Here is a 13,986-nt window from a genome sequence, read left to right on the forward strand (position 1 = left end):
CTCAACGATAGGGAACTAGGTCAGCAGCAGCAGCAACCTGGGGGGAAAGGGAGGGGGGGAAAGAAAGGGAGGGGGGAAAGAAAGGGAGGGAGGGAGGGGAGGAAAGGGAGGGAGGGAGGGGAGGAAAGGGAGGGAGGGAGGGGAGGAAAGGGAGGGAGGGAGGGGAGGAAAGGGAGGGAGGGAGGGGAGGAAAGGGAGGGAGGGAGGGGAGGAAAGGGAGGGAGGGAGGGGAGGAAAGGGAGGGAGGGAGGGGAGGAAAGGGAGGGAGGGAGGGGAGGAAAGGGAGGGAGGGAGGGGAGGAAAGGGAGGGAGGGAGGGGAGGAAAGGGAGGGGAGGAAAGGGAGGGAGGGAGGAAAGGGGAGGGAGGGGGGAAAGGGGAGGGAGGGAGGAAAGGGGAGGGAGGGGGGGAAAGGGGAGGGAGGGGGGAAAGGGGAGGGAGGGGGGAAAGGGGAGTGAGGGGGGAAAGGGGAGTGAGGGGGGAAAGGGGAGGGAGGGGGGAAAGGGGAGGGAGGGGGGAAAGGGAGAGAGGGGGGAAAGGGAGAGAGGGGGGAAAGGGAGAGAGGGGGGAAAGGGGGAGAGGGGGAAAGGGGAGGGGGAAAAGGAGAGAGGGAAAGGGAGTGGGGGAAAGGGAGGGAGGGGGAAAGGGAGGGAGGGGGAAAGGGAGGGAGGGGGAAAGGGAGGGAGGGGGAAAGGGAGGGAGGGGGAAAGGGAGGGAGGGGGAAAGGGAGGGAGGGGGAAAGGGAGGGAGGGGGAAAGGGAGGGAGGGGGAAAGGGAGGGAGGGGGAAAGGGAGGGAGGGGGAAAGGGAGGGAGGGGAAAGGGAGGGAGGGGGAAAGGGAGGGAGGGGGAAAGGGAGGGAGGGGGAAAGGGAGGGAGGGGGAAAGGGAGGGAGGGAGGGGGAAAGGGAGGGAGGGAGGGGGAAAGGGAGGGAGGGAGGGGGAAAGGGAGGGAGGGAGGGGGAAAGGGAGGGAGGGAGGGGGAAAGGGAGGGAGGGGGAAAGGGAGGGAGGGGGAAAGGGAGGGAGGGGGGAAGGGGAAGGGGAAAGGGGAGGGGGGAAAGGGGGGGGGGAAAGGGGAGGGGGATAGGGGAGGGGGATGGGGAGGGGGGATAGGGGAGGGGGATGGGGAGGGGGGAAAGGGGAGGGGGAAAGGGGAGGGGGAAAGGGGAGGGGGAAAGGGGAGGGGGGAAAGGGGAGGGGGGAAAGGGGAGGGGGGAAGGGAGAGAGGGGGGAAAAGGAGAGAGGGGGAAAAGGAGAGAGGGGGAAAAGGAGAGAGGGGGAAAAGGGAGAGAGGGGGAAAGGGAGAGAGGGGGAGGAGAGGGGAAAGGGGAGGGGGGAAAGGGAGAGAGGGGAAAGGGGAGGGGGGAAGGGAGAGAGGGGGAAAGGGGAGAGGGGGAAAGGGGAGAGGGGGAAAGGGGAGGGGGAAGGGGGGAAAGGGGAGGGGGAAGGGGGAAAGGGGAGGGGGAAGGGGGGAAAGGGGAGGGGGAAGGGGGGAAAGGGGAGGGGGAAGGGGGGAAAGGGGAGGGGGAAGGGGGGAAAGGGGAGGGGGAAGGGGGGAAAGGGGAGGGGGAAGGGGGGAAAGGGGAGGGGGAAGGGGGGGAAAGGGGAGGGGGAAGGGGGAAAGGGGAGGGGGAAGGGGGGAAAGGGGAGGGGGAAGGGGGGAAAGGGAGGGGGAAGGGGGGAAAGGGGAGGGGAAGGGGGGAAAGGGGAGGGGGAAGGGGGGAAAGGGGAGGGGGAAGGGGGAAAGGGGAGGGGGAAGGGGGGAAAGGGGAGGGGGAAGGGGGAAAGGGGAGGGGGGAGGGGGAAAGGGAGGGGGAAGGGGGAAAGGGGAGGGGGAAGGGGGGAAAGGGGAGGGGGAAGGGGGGAAAGGGGAGGGGGAAGGGGGGAAAGGGGAGGGAGGGGGAAAGGGGAGGGAGGGGGAAAGGGGAGGGAGGGGGGAAAGGGGAGGGAGGGGGAAGGGAGAGAGGGGGGAAAGGGAGAGAGGGGGGAAAGGGAGAGAGGGGAAAGGGGGGAGAGGGGGAAAGGGGAGGGGGAAAGGGGAGGGGAAAGGGAGTGAGGGGGAAAAGGAGAGAGGGAGAAGGAGTGAGGGGGAAAAGGAGCGAGGGGGAAAGGGGAGGGGAAAGGGGGGAGGGGGAAAGGGGGGGAGGGGAAAGGGGGGGAGGGGGAAAGGGAGGGAGGGGGAAAGGGAGGAGGGGGAAAGGGAGGGAGGGGGAAAGGGAGGGAGGGGGAAAGGGAGGGAGGGGGAAAGGGAGGGAGGGGGAAAGGGAGGGAGGGGGAAAGGGAGGGAGGGGGAAAGGGAGGGAGGGGGAAAGGGAGGGAGGGGGAAAGGGAGGGAGGGGAAAGGGAGGGAGGGGGAAAGGGAGGGAGGGGAAAGGGAGGGAGGGGGAAAGGGAGGGAGGGGGAAAGGGAGGGAGGGGGGAAGGGGAAGGGGAAAGGGGAGGGGGGAAAGGGGAGGGGGATAGGGGAGGGGGATGGGGAGGGGGGAAAGGGGAGGGGGAAAGGGGAGGGGGAAAGGGGAGGGGGAAAGGGGAGGGGGAAAGGGGAGGGGGAAAGGGGAGGGGGGAAAGGGGAGGGGGAAAGGGGAGGGGGGAAAGGGGAGGGGGGAAAGGGGAGGGGGGAAAGGGGAGGGGGAAAGGGGAGGGGGAAAGGGGAGGGGGAAAGGGAGAGAGGGGGGAAAAGGAGAGAGGGGGAAAAGGAGAGAGGGGAAAAGGGGAGAGGGGGAAAGGGGAGGGGGGAAAGGGGAGGGGGAAGGGGGGAAAGGGGAGGGGGAAGGGGGGAAAGGGGAGGGGGAAGGGGGGAAAGGGGAGGGGGAAGGGGGGAAAGGGGAGGGGGAAGGGGGGAAAGGGGGGGGGGAAGGGGGGAAAGGGGAGGGGGAAGGGGGGAAAGGGGAGGGGGAAGGGGGGAAAGGGGAGGGGGAGAAAGGGAGAGAGGGGGACCAGTCGTACGCCAGTCACTGAGGGTAAGCATGCAGGTACAGCAGGCTGTAAAGAAGGCAAATTGTATGCAAGCCTTTTTTACAAGAGGATTTGAGTAGAGGAGCAGGGATGTCTTGCTGAAATTATACAGGGTCTTGGTGAAGCCACACCCAGAATATTGTGCGCGGTTTTGATCTCCTTATCTGAGGGAGGGTGTTCTTGCTCTCGAGGGAGTGCAGCAAAGGTTTACCAGACTGATTCCTGGGATAGCAGGACTGGTGTATGAGAAGAGATCAAAATGTTTATGAATCTATTCACTGGGGGCAGCACTCTGGCGCAGTGTTAGCACTGCTGCCTCATCCTGATCGAATCCCAGGTTCGATCCCGGCTCTGGGTCACTGTCCGTGTGGGGTTTGCACATTCTCCCCGTGTCTGCGTGGGTTTCGCCCCCACAACCCAAAGATGTGCAGTTTAGGTGGATGGGCCACGCTAAATTGCCCCTTAAATTGGAAAAATGAATTGGGTACTCTAAAAAAAAGTTTTAAAAAGAAGAAAATGATTCTATTCACTGGAGTTCAGAAGAATGAGGGGAAACCTCATTGTGGACAGCATGGTAGAACAGTGGTTAGCACTGTCGCTTCACAGCGCCAGGGTTCCTGGTTCGATTCCCGGCTTAGGTCACTGTCTGTGCAGAGTCTGCACATTCTCCCCGTGGCTGCGTGGATTTCCTCCAGGTGCTCCGGTTTCCTCACACAAGTCCCGAAAAACGGGCTTGTTAGGTGAATTGGACTTTCTGATATTCTCCCTCTGTGTACCCTAACAAGCGCTGGAATGTGGCGACTAGGGATTTTCACAATAACTTCATTGCAGTGTTAATGTAAACCTACTTATGACAATCAAGATTATTATTATTATTACAGTCTGAGAATACAGGGTAGGCCATTTAAGATTTGGGTTTATTGTCACATATACCGAGGTACAGTGAAAAATATTGTTCTGCATACAGTCCAAAGAGATCATTCCGTACATGAAAAACATAGGACATACAACAGATACACAATGTAAATACATTGACAACGAGTGAAGCATACGGAGTGTAGTACTACACAGTAGAGAAGGTACGTGGAGAGATCAGTTCAGTCCTTTGGAGGGTCATTGAGGGGTCTGGTCACAGCAGGGAAGTACTAGTTTTGGAATCTGTTCCAGTGTGTTCTCATTTTTTGTATCTCCTGCCCGATGTATGAGGTTGGAAGAGAGAATAACCCGGGTGGTAGGACAGAGATGAGGAGAAATCTCTTCACCCAGAGAGTCGTGAGCCTGTGCACTTGGGACAAGGGAATCAAAGGATATGGGGGGAGGAAGTGGGATTAGGCTATTGAATTGGATGATCAGCCATGATCATAATGAATGGCGGAGCAGGATCGAAGAGCCTCCTCCTGCTCCTATTTTCTATGGTTTTCCCTTAAGGAATATCAGAAAAATGATTGGTTCCAAAGAATGGCAACTAGTAAACAAATATTGCAAGTATATTTTATTCGAAACAGATATGAATGGACAGAAAAAAGGTGGGCCTCTCTGGTAGGACTATATATTAGGAACACCTAGAAGGAAAATGAAGTTGATTCTGTGGGAGGTAGAAAGTGATACAATGAACACCACTACAATGAAAAAACAGAATTAGTTTTATGAGATTTCCACTGACCATCAGATCAGCAGGAGGAGGAAAACAGTTGGCTTTATGGAGATATAGGTAGGAGATGAGAGTAATTTAATGGGAATATTTCAATCGACCGAGTACATTTTGTGAAAATGCAAATGTAATCCATGACTGCTTCATGTTGAAGTGTTTAGAAAACCCATAAGTAATCTTACCACAGATTCAATGCGATTCCTTCTAAGATTGAGTTCTGTCAGTGAATCAAGGCCACTCATGTTTTCAACATGAACAATGAAGTTACCCGCAAGGTTAAGCACTCGAAGTTCAGTTAAATGATTAATGTGTTCCATCCTACAGATCTGGAAATAAAGCCAATCGTAACATTAGTACAGGTTTTCACATAGCCATAGAAACATTTAGCGAGAAAAAAATATATGTTTGGCTTTCGCACTGATAATATAGCTGTTGAATCAAATATAAGAAGGAAAACAAAAGTATTGGTGCATAGCTAATCTGGAAAAGTGAGCAAATTAATGTGAAACACAATTATAGGGAGGAGTTGCCCTTTAACAACACCTCAACTTGTTTCAAAAATGGATCAAGTCACTTCAGATACAATGCGTTTGTTGTAGACCTAGCAGGGTCTGGATTTTAGGCTCGATAAAATTGGAACTTGAGCGGCACAGTGGTTAGCACTGCTGCCTCACAATGTCAGGGACCCAGGTTCAATTCTGACCTTGGGTAACTGTCCATGTGGAGTTTGCACATTCGCCCCGTGTCTGCGTGGGTGCCCTCCGGGTGCTTCGGTTTCCTCTCACAGTCCAAAGGCTAGATGGATTGGTCATGCTAAAATTGCCCCTTAGGGTAGGGTTGCAGGAATAGGGTGGGGGATAGGGCCTAGATAGGGTGGTCTTCTTTCGAAGGGTCGGTGCAGACTCAATGGGCCGAACTGCTTCCTTCTGCACTGTTTGGATTTGAGGATCCCCTCCAACTTAAAGTGCCTCCTCAGCTGATTCCACACCCTGACCTTCGACTGAACCACCGGGCTCCCTGTACACTTCCCTGGACCTAATGACAGCAGAGCCATCAACATGGCCCTCAAACTGAATCCCCTACAGGACTCTTCCTCCATCCTAACCCACTCCTCCCCCGCCCACCCCTCCACCATGGCCTCACCTTCTCCACATTCACTGTTCAATAGAAGTACAGCAGGTTTAGGAGCACCAGCCCCCCCCCCCCCCCCCCCCCCCCCCCCCCCCCCCCCCCCCCCCCCCCCCCCCTTTCTGCCTCTCCCTCTGTAGCCGGGCCCTCTTTACCCCTCTGCCCCTGTAGCAGGGCCCTCTTTACCCCTCTGCTTCTGTAGCTGGGCCCTCTTTACCCCTCTGCCTCTCTAGCCGGGCCCTCTTTACCCCTCTGCCCCTGTAGCAGGGCCCTCTTTACCCCTCTGCTTCTGTAGCCGGGCCCTCTTTACCCCTCTGCTTCTGTAGCCGGGCCCTCTTTACCCCTCTGCTTCTGTAGCCGGGCCCTCTTTACCCCTCTGCCTCTCTAGCCGGGCCCTCTTTACCCCTCTGCCTCTGTAGCCGGGCCCTCTTTACCCCTCTGCTTCTGTAGCCGGGCCCCCTTTACCCCTCTGCCTCTGTAGCCGGGCCCCCTTTACCCCTCTGCCTCTGTAGCCGGGCCCCCTTTACCCCTCTGCCTCTGTAGCCGGGCCCCCTTTACCCCTCTGCCTCTGTAGCAGGGACCTCATTACCCTCAGCACCTTCCCCGCCCATATAAACTGAGATCACGGTCTCCAATTTCTGAAAGATGGCCTTCGGGAGAAAGATCAGGAGGGTATGGAAAATAAACAGGAACCTTGGCAGCACATTCATTTTCGCAACCTGCACTCTTCCTGCCAGTGTCGGGTGTAACGTATCCCATCTCTTGAAATCCCTCCTAATCTCCTCAGCCAACGTTTTCAAATTCCACTTGTGCATCTTAGCCCATTCCCTCGTCACCTGAATCCCCAAATACTTGAATCTTTCCCTAGCTACCTTAAATGGTAACATTCCCAAGTTGGCCCCAAGCCCCGCCGCATTCACCAGAAACACCTCGCTCTTCCCGACACTTAACTTATACCCAGAGAAGGCCCCAAACCTCTCCAATATTCCCATGATCCTACACATACTCTCCAGCGGGTCCGACACAAACAACAGGTCGTCAGCATACAACGATACCCAGTGCTCCCTGCTCCGTCTCACAATCCCCTGCCACTCCACTGACCCCCTCACAATCCCCTGCCACTCCACTGACCCCCGCACAATCCCCTGCCACTCCACTGACCCCCTCACAATCCCCTGCCACTCCACTGACCCCCTCACAATCCCCTGCCACCCCACTGACCCCCGCACAATCCCCTGCCACTCCACTGATCCCCTTACAATCCCCTGCCACTCCACTGACCCCCTAACAATCCCCTGCCACTCCACTGACCCCCGCACAATCCCCTGCCACTCCACTGACCCGCGCACAATCCCCTGCCACTCCACTGACCCCCTCACAATCCCCTGCCACTCCGCTGACCCCCTCACAATCCCCTGCCACTCCACTGATCCCCTTACAATCCCCTGCCACTCCACTGACCCCCTAACAATCCCCTGCCACTCCACTGACCCCCTCACAATCCCCTGCCACTCCACTGACCCCCGCACAATCCCCTGCCACTCCACTGACTCCCTCACAATCCCCTGCCACTCCACTGACCCCCGCACAATCCCCTGCCACTCCGCTGACCCCCTCACAATCCCCTGCCACTCCACTGATCCCCTTACAATCCCCTGCCACTCCACTGACCCCCTAACAATCCCCTGCCACTCCACTGACCCCCTCACAATCCCCTGCCACTCCACTGACCCCCGCACAATCCCCTGCCACTCCACTGACTCCCTCACAATCCCCTGCCACTCCACTGACCCCCGCACAATCCCCTGCCACTCCACTGACCCCCGCACAATCCCCTGCCACTCCACTGACCCCGCACAATCCCCTGCCACTCCACTGACCCTCTCACAATCCCCTGCCACTCCACTGACCCCCTCACAATCCCCTGCCACTCCACTGACCCCCTCACAATCCCCTGCCACCCCACTGACCCCCTGCCACTCCACTGACCCCCTCACAATCCCCTGCCACTCCACTGACCCCCTCACAATCCCCTGCCACCCCACTGACCCCCTCACAATCCCCTGCCACTCCATTGACCCCCTCACAATCCCCTGCCACTCCACTGACCCCCTCACAATCCCCCGCCACTCCACTGACCCCCTCACAATCCCCTGCCACTTCACTGACCCCCTGAGACGACAGCGGACACTCCTATCTTGTACCTCTGTGCAGCCCAAAACTGCGTGACCTCGTCACATTTTTCATCCACTACCAGCTACATATAACAAGCGCACCCACACCACAAACTTCGGGCCAAATGCAAACCTACCCACTATCTCAAATAGATACCTCCATTCCACCCAATCAAAAGGCCTCTCTGCATTCATAGAGACAATGACTTCCGGCACTCGCCCCGACCGACGGTGTCATAACCACACAGGCGCCAGAGTGTGGCGACTAGGGGATTTTCACAGTAACTTCATTGCAGTGTTAATGTAAGCCTACTTGTGACACTAATAAGATTATTATTATTGACTTGGACTGCATTATTTCCATTAATTATTGTAGTGAACTAAAACATATCGTAATAAAACTCTTCCAACTCCTCACCACAGCTGCTTATAATGTTCTGGCTTTGAGCCAGACTCCTAAAATAACACAGTCCAATAGGTAAGAACTGCCAAACTGCTTGAGGCTCCCAACATTCTTAGGGGACAATGAACATCTGGAAAAACCAGCAACACTCTACTTGACTTCAGTCAGAGACAATATCGCATCAGTTTTCCTTTAATGACATTCAGTACATTTTCTCAGATGCTTTCTGTGAATGTTTTTCAAAATTAACAAAATAAAAAGTCAAGTATAGATTTTACATGCATATATTGCAGCTATTGAATCAAGTATATAGTACAGGTGATATGTTGCATTTAGTATTTGAAAGAAATAATATGCTATCAATTGGAATGTATTGTTGGATTTTTACTGATCAATATTGGATTCAATTTCTCTCAGTACGTTTAAGCAGTACAGGCAGCATGGTAGCATAGTGGTTAGCACTATAGATTCACAGCTCCAGGATCCCAGGTTCGGTTCCCGGCTTGGGTCACTGTCTGTGTGGAGTCTGCATATTCTCCCCGTGTCTGCGTGGGTTTCCTCCGGATGCTCCTCTTTCCCCCCACAAGTCCCGAAAGACGTGCTGTTAGGTGAATCGGACATTCTGAATTCTCCCTCTGTGTACCTGAACAGGCGCCGGAATGTGGCAACTATGGGCTTTTCACAGTAACTTCTTTGCAGTGTTAATGTAAGCCTTCTTGTGACACTTGTGGTCTGTAAGCAAACTTGAAGCATATCATTGCACCTGTATTGTATTTGCTGATTCATAAGGATAAGGAAAATTCAAAATTCCTTCTATAATAAGGGAACATGGGCGGCATGTGGCGCAGTGGTTAGCACTGGAATTGCGGTGAGGAGGACCCGGGTTCGAATCCAGGCTCTGGGTTACTGTCTGTGTGATCCCGCAAAACGACCCTCAAGAAACAAATCTTTGTGTCCTAATTCCTTTCTCCTCCCATCTCTTAAAATGTAGGTCCCACTTCCCTGGCTCAAATCTATAGTTCCCCCGAATCGGCATTTCCCTTGACCCTGCCCCCAACCCGAAGTGCTGGCAAAACTGCCTCCAAATTCTCAACGAAGCTATTACTACCGGACTTTGAGTATCTCCCCGGGGCCATCGGGAGCGGTGCTGTTGCTAGCGCCTTCAATCCTGACCCCCTACCCAAACTCTCCTCTATTCTGACCCATTGGGAGTCAACCCCTCTGACCCAGCTCCGCACCTTCTCCACATTCGCCGTCCAGTAATAATACATCAGATTCGGGAGACCCAAACCCCCTGCCTGCCTTCCTCTCTGTAGTAGCACCTTTTTAATTCTGTACACCTTCCCTCCCCACATGAACGAGATAATCATCCCTTCAATCTCTCGAAAAAATGCCTTTGGCAGGAAAATCGGCAGGCATTGAAAAATAAACAGGAATCGCGGTTGCACATTCATTTTAACCGTCTGTACCCGACCTGCCAGTGACAGAGGGAGACCATCCTACCTTGCCAGATCAGCTTTCACCCTCCCCATCAAACTAGAAATGTTGTACCTACGGAGCCCCCCACAATCTCGAGCAACCTGCACCCCCAGGTATCTAAAGTGAGTCCCTGCCTTACGGAATGGCAGCCTCCCCCCTCTGCCCCACCCCTGCCTCTGCCCCACCCCTGCCTCTGCCCCACCCCTGCCCCTGCCCCCACCCCCGGTCGAGACACCACAAAATATTTACTCGTCCAAATTTAAATTGTACCCTGAGAAAGACCCAAACACCCGAAGCAGCTCCAGTATTCCCCCTATTGACACATTTGGTTCCAACAAGTATAATAACAAGTCATCGGCATATAAGGAGTTTTATAGAAGAATTAAGAGTTGTTTTGTACAAGAGAATTAAGAGTTGCTTGTGAATAAAATTGGGTTAAGCGGTGAACCTGTTTGTGTTCTTTGTTTGTCTCATGAGTAAGGGCACCTGGGTAAAATGTTTTAACAATAAACTGGTCAAAGTGTTTGATAATTTACCAGACAATAAGGTATTGGAGTCACAATGGGTCATAAAAGACAAAATTCTGTGCAAACAGTATTTGATGAGTGAAAGGATGTCGGCAGCAAAATGTTTGGATGAGTGGCAGGTGGAAGAAACTGCATCCAGGATGGACAAGTCAAAGCTGTCCAAGGTTTCAGTCGCAGTTGGGGGAAACAGGAGCAGTATCAAGCATGTTGTTAAAGTTTGATGTCAGAGGGCAGCACGGTGGCACAGTGGTTAGCATTGCTGCCTACGGCTCTGAGGACCCGGGTTTGAATCACGGCCCTGGGTCACTGTCTGTGTGGAGTTTGCACATTCTCCCCGTGTCTGCGTGGGTTTCACCCCCACAACCCAAAAGATGTGCAGGATAAGTGGATTGGCCACGCTAAATTGCCCCTTACTTGGAAAAAATTGGGCACTCTAAATTTATTTTTTAAAAGTTTGATGTCATGATCCCTCCATGTTCTTCCACGTCCCAAGCTCTGCAACCTCTTCCAGCCCCACAACCTCCAAAATTTCTGCACTCATCTAGCTGTGGCAACCCCCATTTTAATCACTCCACCACTGGTGGCAGACTGGTAGTGACTTCAGTTGCAGAAGACCTAGGCTCTGGAGTTACCTTCCTACGGTTCTTTACTTCACTTTCCCCCTTTAAGACACTTCTTAAAACCTACTACTTTGGTCATTTGACCTAATAGCTCCTTATGTAGCTCTTTTTCTTTTTTTTTACATTTTCTGCAAAGTATCTCCGGACCTTTTATTACATTACACATGCTATATAAGTTGCTGTTGAATAATGAGATCTATACCATACCTGGTTTGCATGCAGATCCAGCACATCAAGATCAGTGAGACTCTCCAGATTAGAAATGTTCTTGATTCTGAAGCACGATGGAAACAAAATTTAGTATTCATTTGACTAGGGAAACTTGAGAAAATACAGAGTGCACATATTTAGAGAGGTCTTTATTTTGAGTCCCTGGTCACTGATCACCCTTTAGCATCACAGTATTTACACCAGGATCAGCCAGGAGCCCCAAGGCGATTCTGAAGAATTCAGAGAGGGGACAAAGAAACCCAAAAGTTCCAGGTTACAATGGAACCAGAAATGTATCAGGTAAGATGGGCAGCACGGTAGCACAAGTGGATAGCACGGTAGCTTCACAGCGCCAGGGTCCCAGGTTCAATTCCCCGCTGGGTCACTGTCTGTGCGGAGTCTACACGTTCTCCCCATGTCTGCATGGGTTTCCTCCGGGGGGCTCCGGTTTCCTCCCACAGTCCAAAGACGTGCAGGTTAGGTGGATTGGCCATGATAAATTGCCCTTGGTGTCCAAAATGGTTAGGAGGGGTTATTGAGTTACAGGAATAGGGTGGAAGTGAGGGCTTAAGCGGGTTGGTGCAGATCCAATGGGCCGAATGGCCTCCGTCTACATTGTATGTTCTAAGTTAGCACACCTCACAGACAAGTTTAGAAGGAGGGGAGTCGGAGATGGTAGTGGCGTTAGATGCAGAGAAGGAATTTGATCAGGTGGAGTGGAGTTATTTGACGGCAGTGTTTGAGAAATTTGGGATTGGGCCAAAGTTTGTGGTATGGGTTCCGTTACTATCTTTTAATTATCTAAGGTGCCAATGTGCACACAAATAATATGAATTCAGGGTATTTTACATTGCACTGCGGAACGAGGCAGGAGTGGGTCCATGTCCCCCCTTCTGTTTGCATTGGCTATAGAGCCCTTGGAGTATTCGGTGAGTCTGGTGGTGGTGGCTACGCTGAAGACATAGAGACAGTTTCAGCTGCAGGTTGGGGGTGGGGCCTGGGGGGAAGGGCACCGTTGATCAGGGGCAGTCATGGGTTTGAGCCGGGGAGGATGCATATGAGTTCCGGATAGGTAGAGAAGGGGATTGGGGAGATGAAGGGTCTGTTTTTTTGGGAGGGAGGTATGCGACCTTGGAGGAGCTAAATGAGGCGTTTTGGTTGGTGCGGTGGGAGAGTGTCTGGTACATGCAGGTGCGGTTCTTTGCGAGGAAAGTCTTCCTGACCTTCCCGATAATGCCAGCTTCCTCATTGCTGGAGTGGGTGCTGTCAGTGGGGGTGGGGAGGGGGGCTTTGGAGAGGATGGTTGAAGGTGATGATAGGGTGCACCTGACAAAGTCTAGGTTGAGACGGCTGTTCGAAGGGGTGGAGGACCTCTGTGAGCGTTGTGGGAGGGGCCCTGCCAACCACGTACATATCTTTTGGCCTGCCCGAAGTTGGAGAGGTTTTGGAGGGCGGTTTTCAGCACCATTTCGGGGGTTCTGCATGTTGATGGGGAGCCCGGTCTCCTAGAAGCCATTTTCAAGGTGTTGGACCGGCTCGAGTTGCAGATGGGTGCGGGGGAAGATGTCTCAGCCTTCGCTTCACTAATTGCTCATAGGCGGGTCTTGTTGGGGTGGAGATCAGCCTCTCCACCTGTGCATCGGTGTGGCGGGGGGAACTGCTGGACCTTTTGGCCCTGGAAAATTCATTGAGTACAGCTCCGCCTTCAACACCATATTCCCACCATGTCTTTACAAAAGTAAAATGTTAGTTTTATGAGTAAGTGTTCCATTCTGGGACCTTCCTTTCCAATAGTAACACCAACTGGGATCGTAACAGGTAATTTCCAGAAAAGTTCCACCCCTGGTCAAGGGTTGACTTAGATAGCACAGTTCAACAGTCCAGTAGGAACTAGATCTTTTAGCCTTTAAAAAGTAGCTGGTGCATTCTCTATTCTGAATGGCATCACTTTACGATGATCAATGCAAAACCTTTGCATGCAGTCAGGTTTTGCTACCAACGTAACTGGTGAACTCCAAGTGCTTTGACTCCATAAGACCATAAGACATAGGAGTGGAAGTAAGGCCATTCGGCCCATCGAGTCCACTCCGCCATTCAATCATGGCTGATGGGCATTTCAACTCCACCTCCCAGCATTCTCCCCATAGCCCTTAATTCCTCGCGACATCAAGAATTTATCTATCTCTGCCTTGAAGCCATTTAGCGTCCCGGCCTCCACTGCACTCTGCGGCAATGAATTCCACAGGCCCACCACTCTCTGGCTGAAGAAATGTCTCCGCATTTCTGTTTTGAATTTACCCCCTCTAATTCTAAGGCTGTGCCCACGGGTCCTCGACTCCTCGCCTAACGGAAACAGTTTCTTTGCGTCCATCCTTTCTAAGCCATGTATTATCTTGTAAGTTTCTATTAGATCTCCCCTTAACCTTCTGAACTCCAATGAATACAATCCCAGGAACGCCAGCCGTTCCTCATATGCTAGACCCGCCATTCCAGGGATCATCCGTGTGAATCTCCGCTGGACACGCTCCAGTGCCAGTATGTCCTTCCTGAGATGTGGGGCCCAAAACTGGACACAGTACTCCAAATGGGGCCTAACCAGAGCCTTATAAAGGCTCAGTAGCACATCGCTGCTTTTATATTCCAACCCTCTTGAGATAAATGACAACATAGCATTCGCTTTCTTAATCACGGATTCAACCTGCATGTTTACCTTTAGGGAATCCTCGACTAGCACTCCCAGATCCCTTTGTACTTTGGCATTATGAATTTTCTCACCGTTTAGAAAGTAGTCTATGCTTGGATTCTTTTTTCCAAAGTGCAAGACCTCACATTTTCTCACGTTG

General features: G+C 53.2%; 1 protein-coding gene across 4 annotated transcripts in view; it reads right to left on the minus strand.

The window, feature by feature from the left end:
* Window positions 1–13,986, minus strand: part of LOC119956843 (leucine-rich repeat-containing protein 49) — a 153,607-nt gene that overhangs the window by 102,467 nt on the left and 37,154 nt on the right. For all 4 annotated transcript variants that reach the window (XM_038784326.1, XM_038784327.1, XM_038784325.1 and 1 more), the window contains 2 exons: window positions 11,141–11,207; window positions 4,785–4,928 (listed from right to left, as the gene is read on the minus strand). In XM_038784326.1, coding sequence (XP_038640254.1) covers window positions 4,785–4,928; window positions 11,141–11,207 — 211 coding nt within the window. The remainder of the gene's footprint in view (window positions 1–4,784; window positions 4,929–11,140; window positions 11,208–13,986) is intronic.

The sequence above is a fragment of the Scyliorhinus canicula genome, chromosome 24 (genome assembly GCF_902713615.1).
Source record: "Scyliorhinus canicula chromosome 24, sScyCan1.1, whole genome shotgun sequence".
In the NCBI taxonomy this organism is placed as follows: Eukaryota; Metazoa; Chordata; class Chondrichthyes; order Carcharhiniformes; family Scyliorhinidae; genus Scyliorhinus; species Scyliorhinus canicula.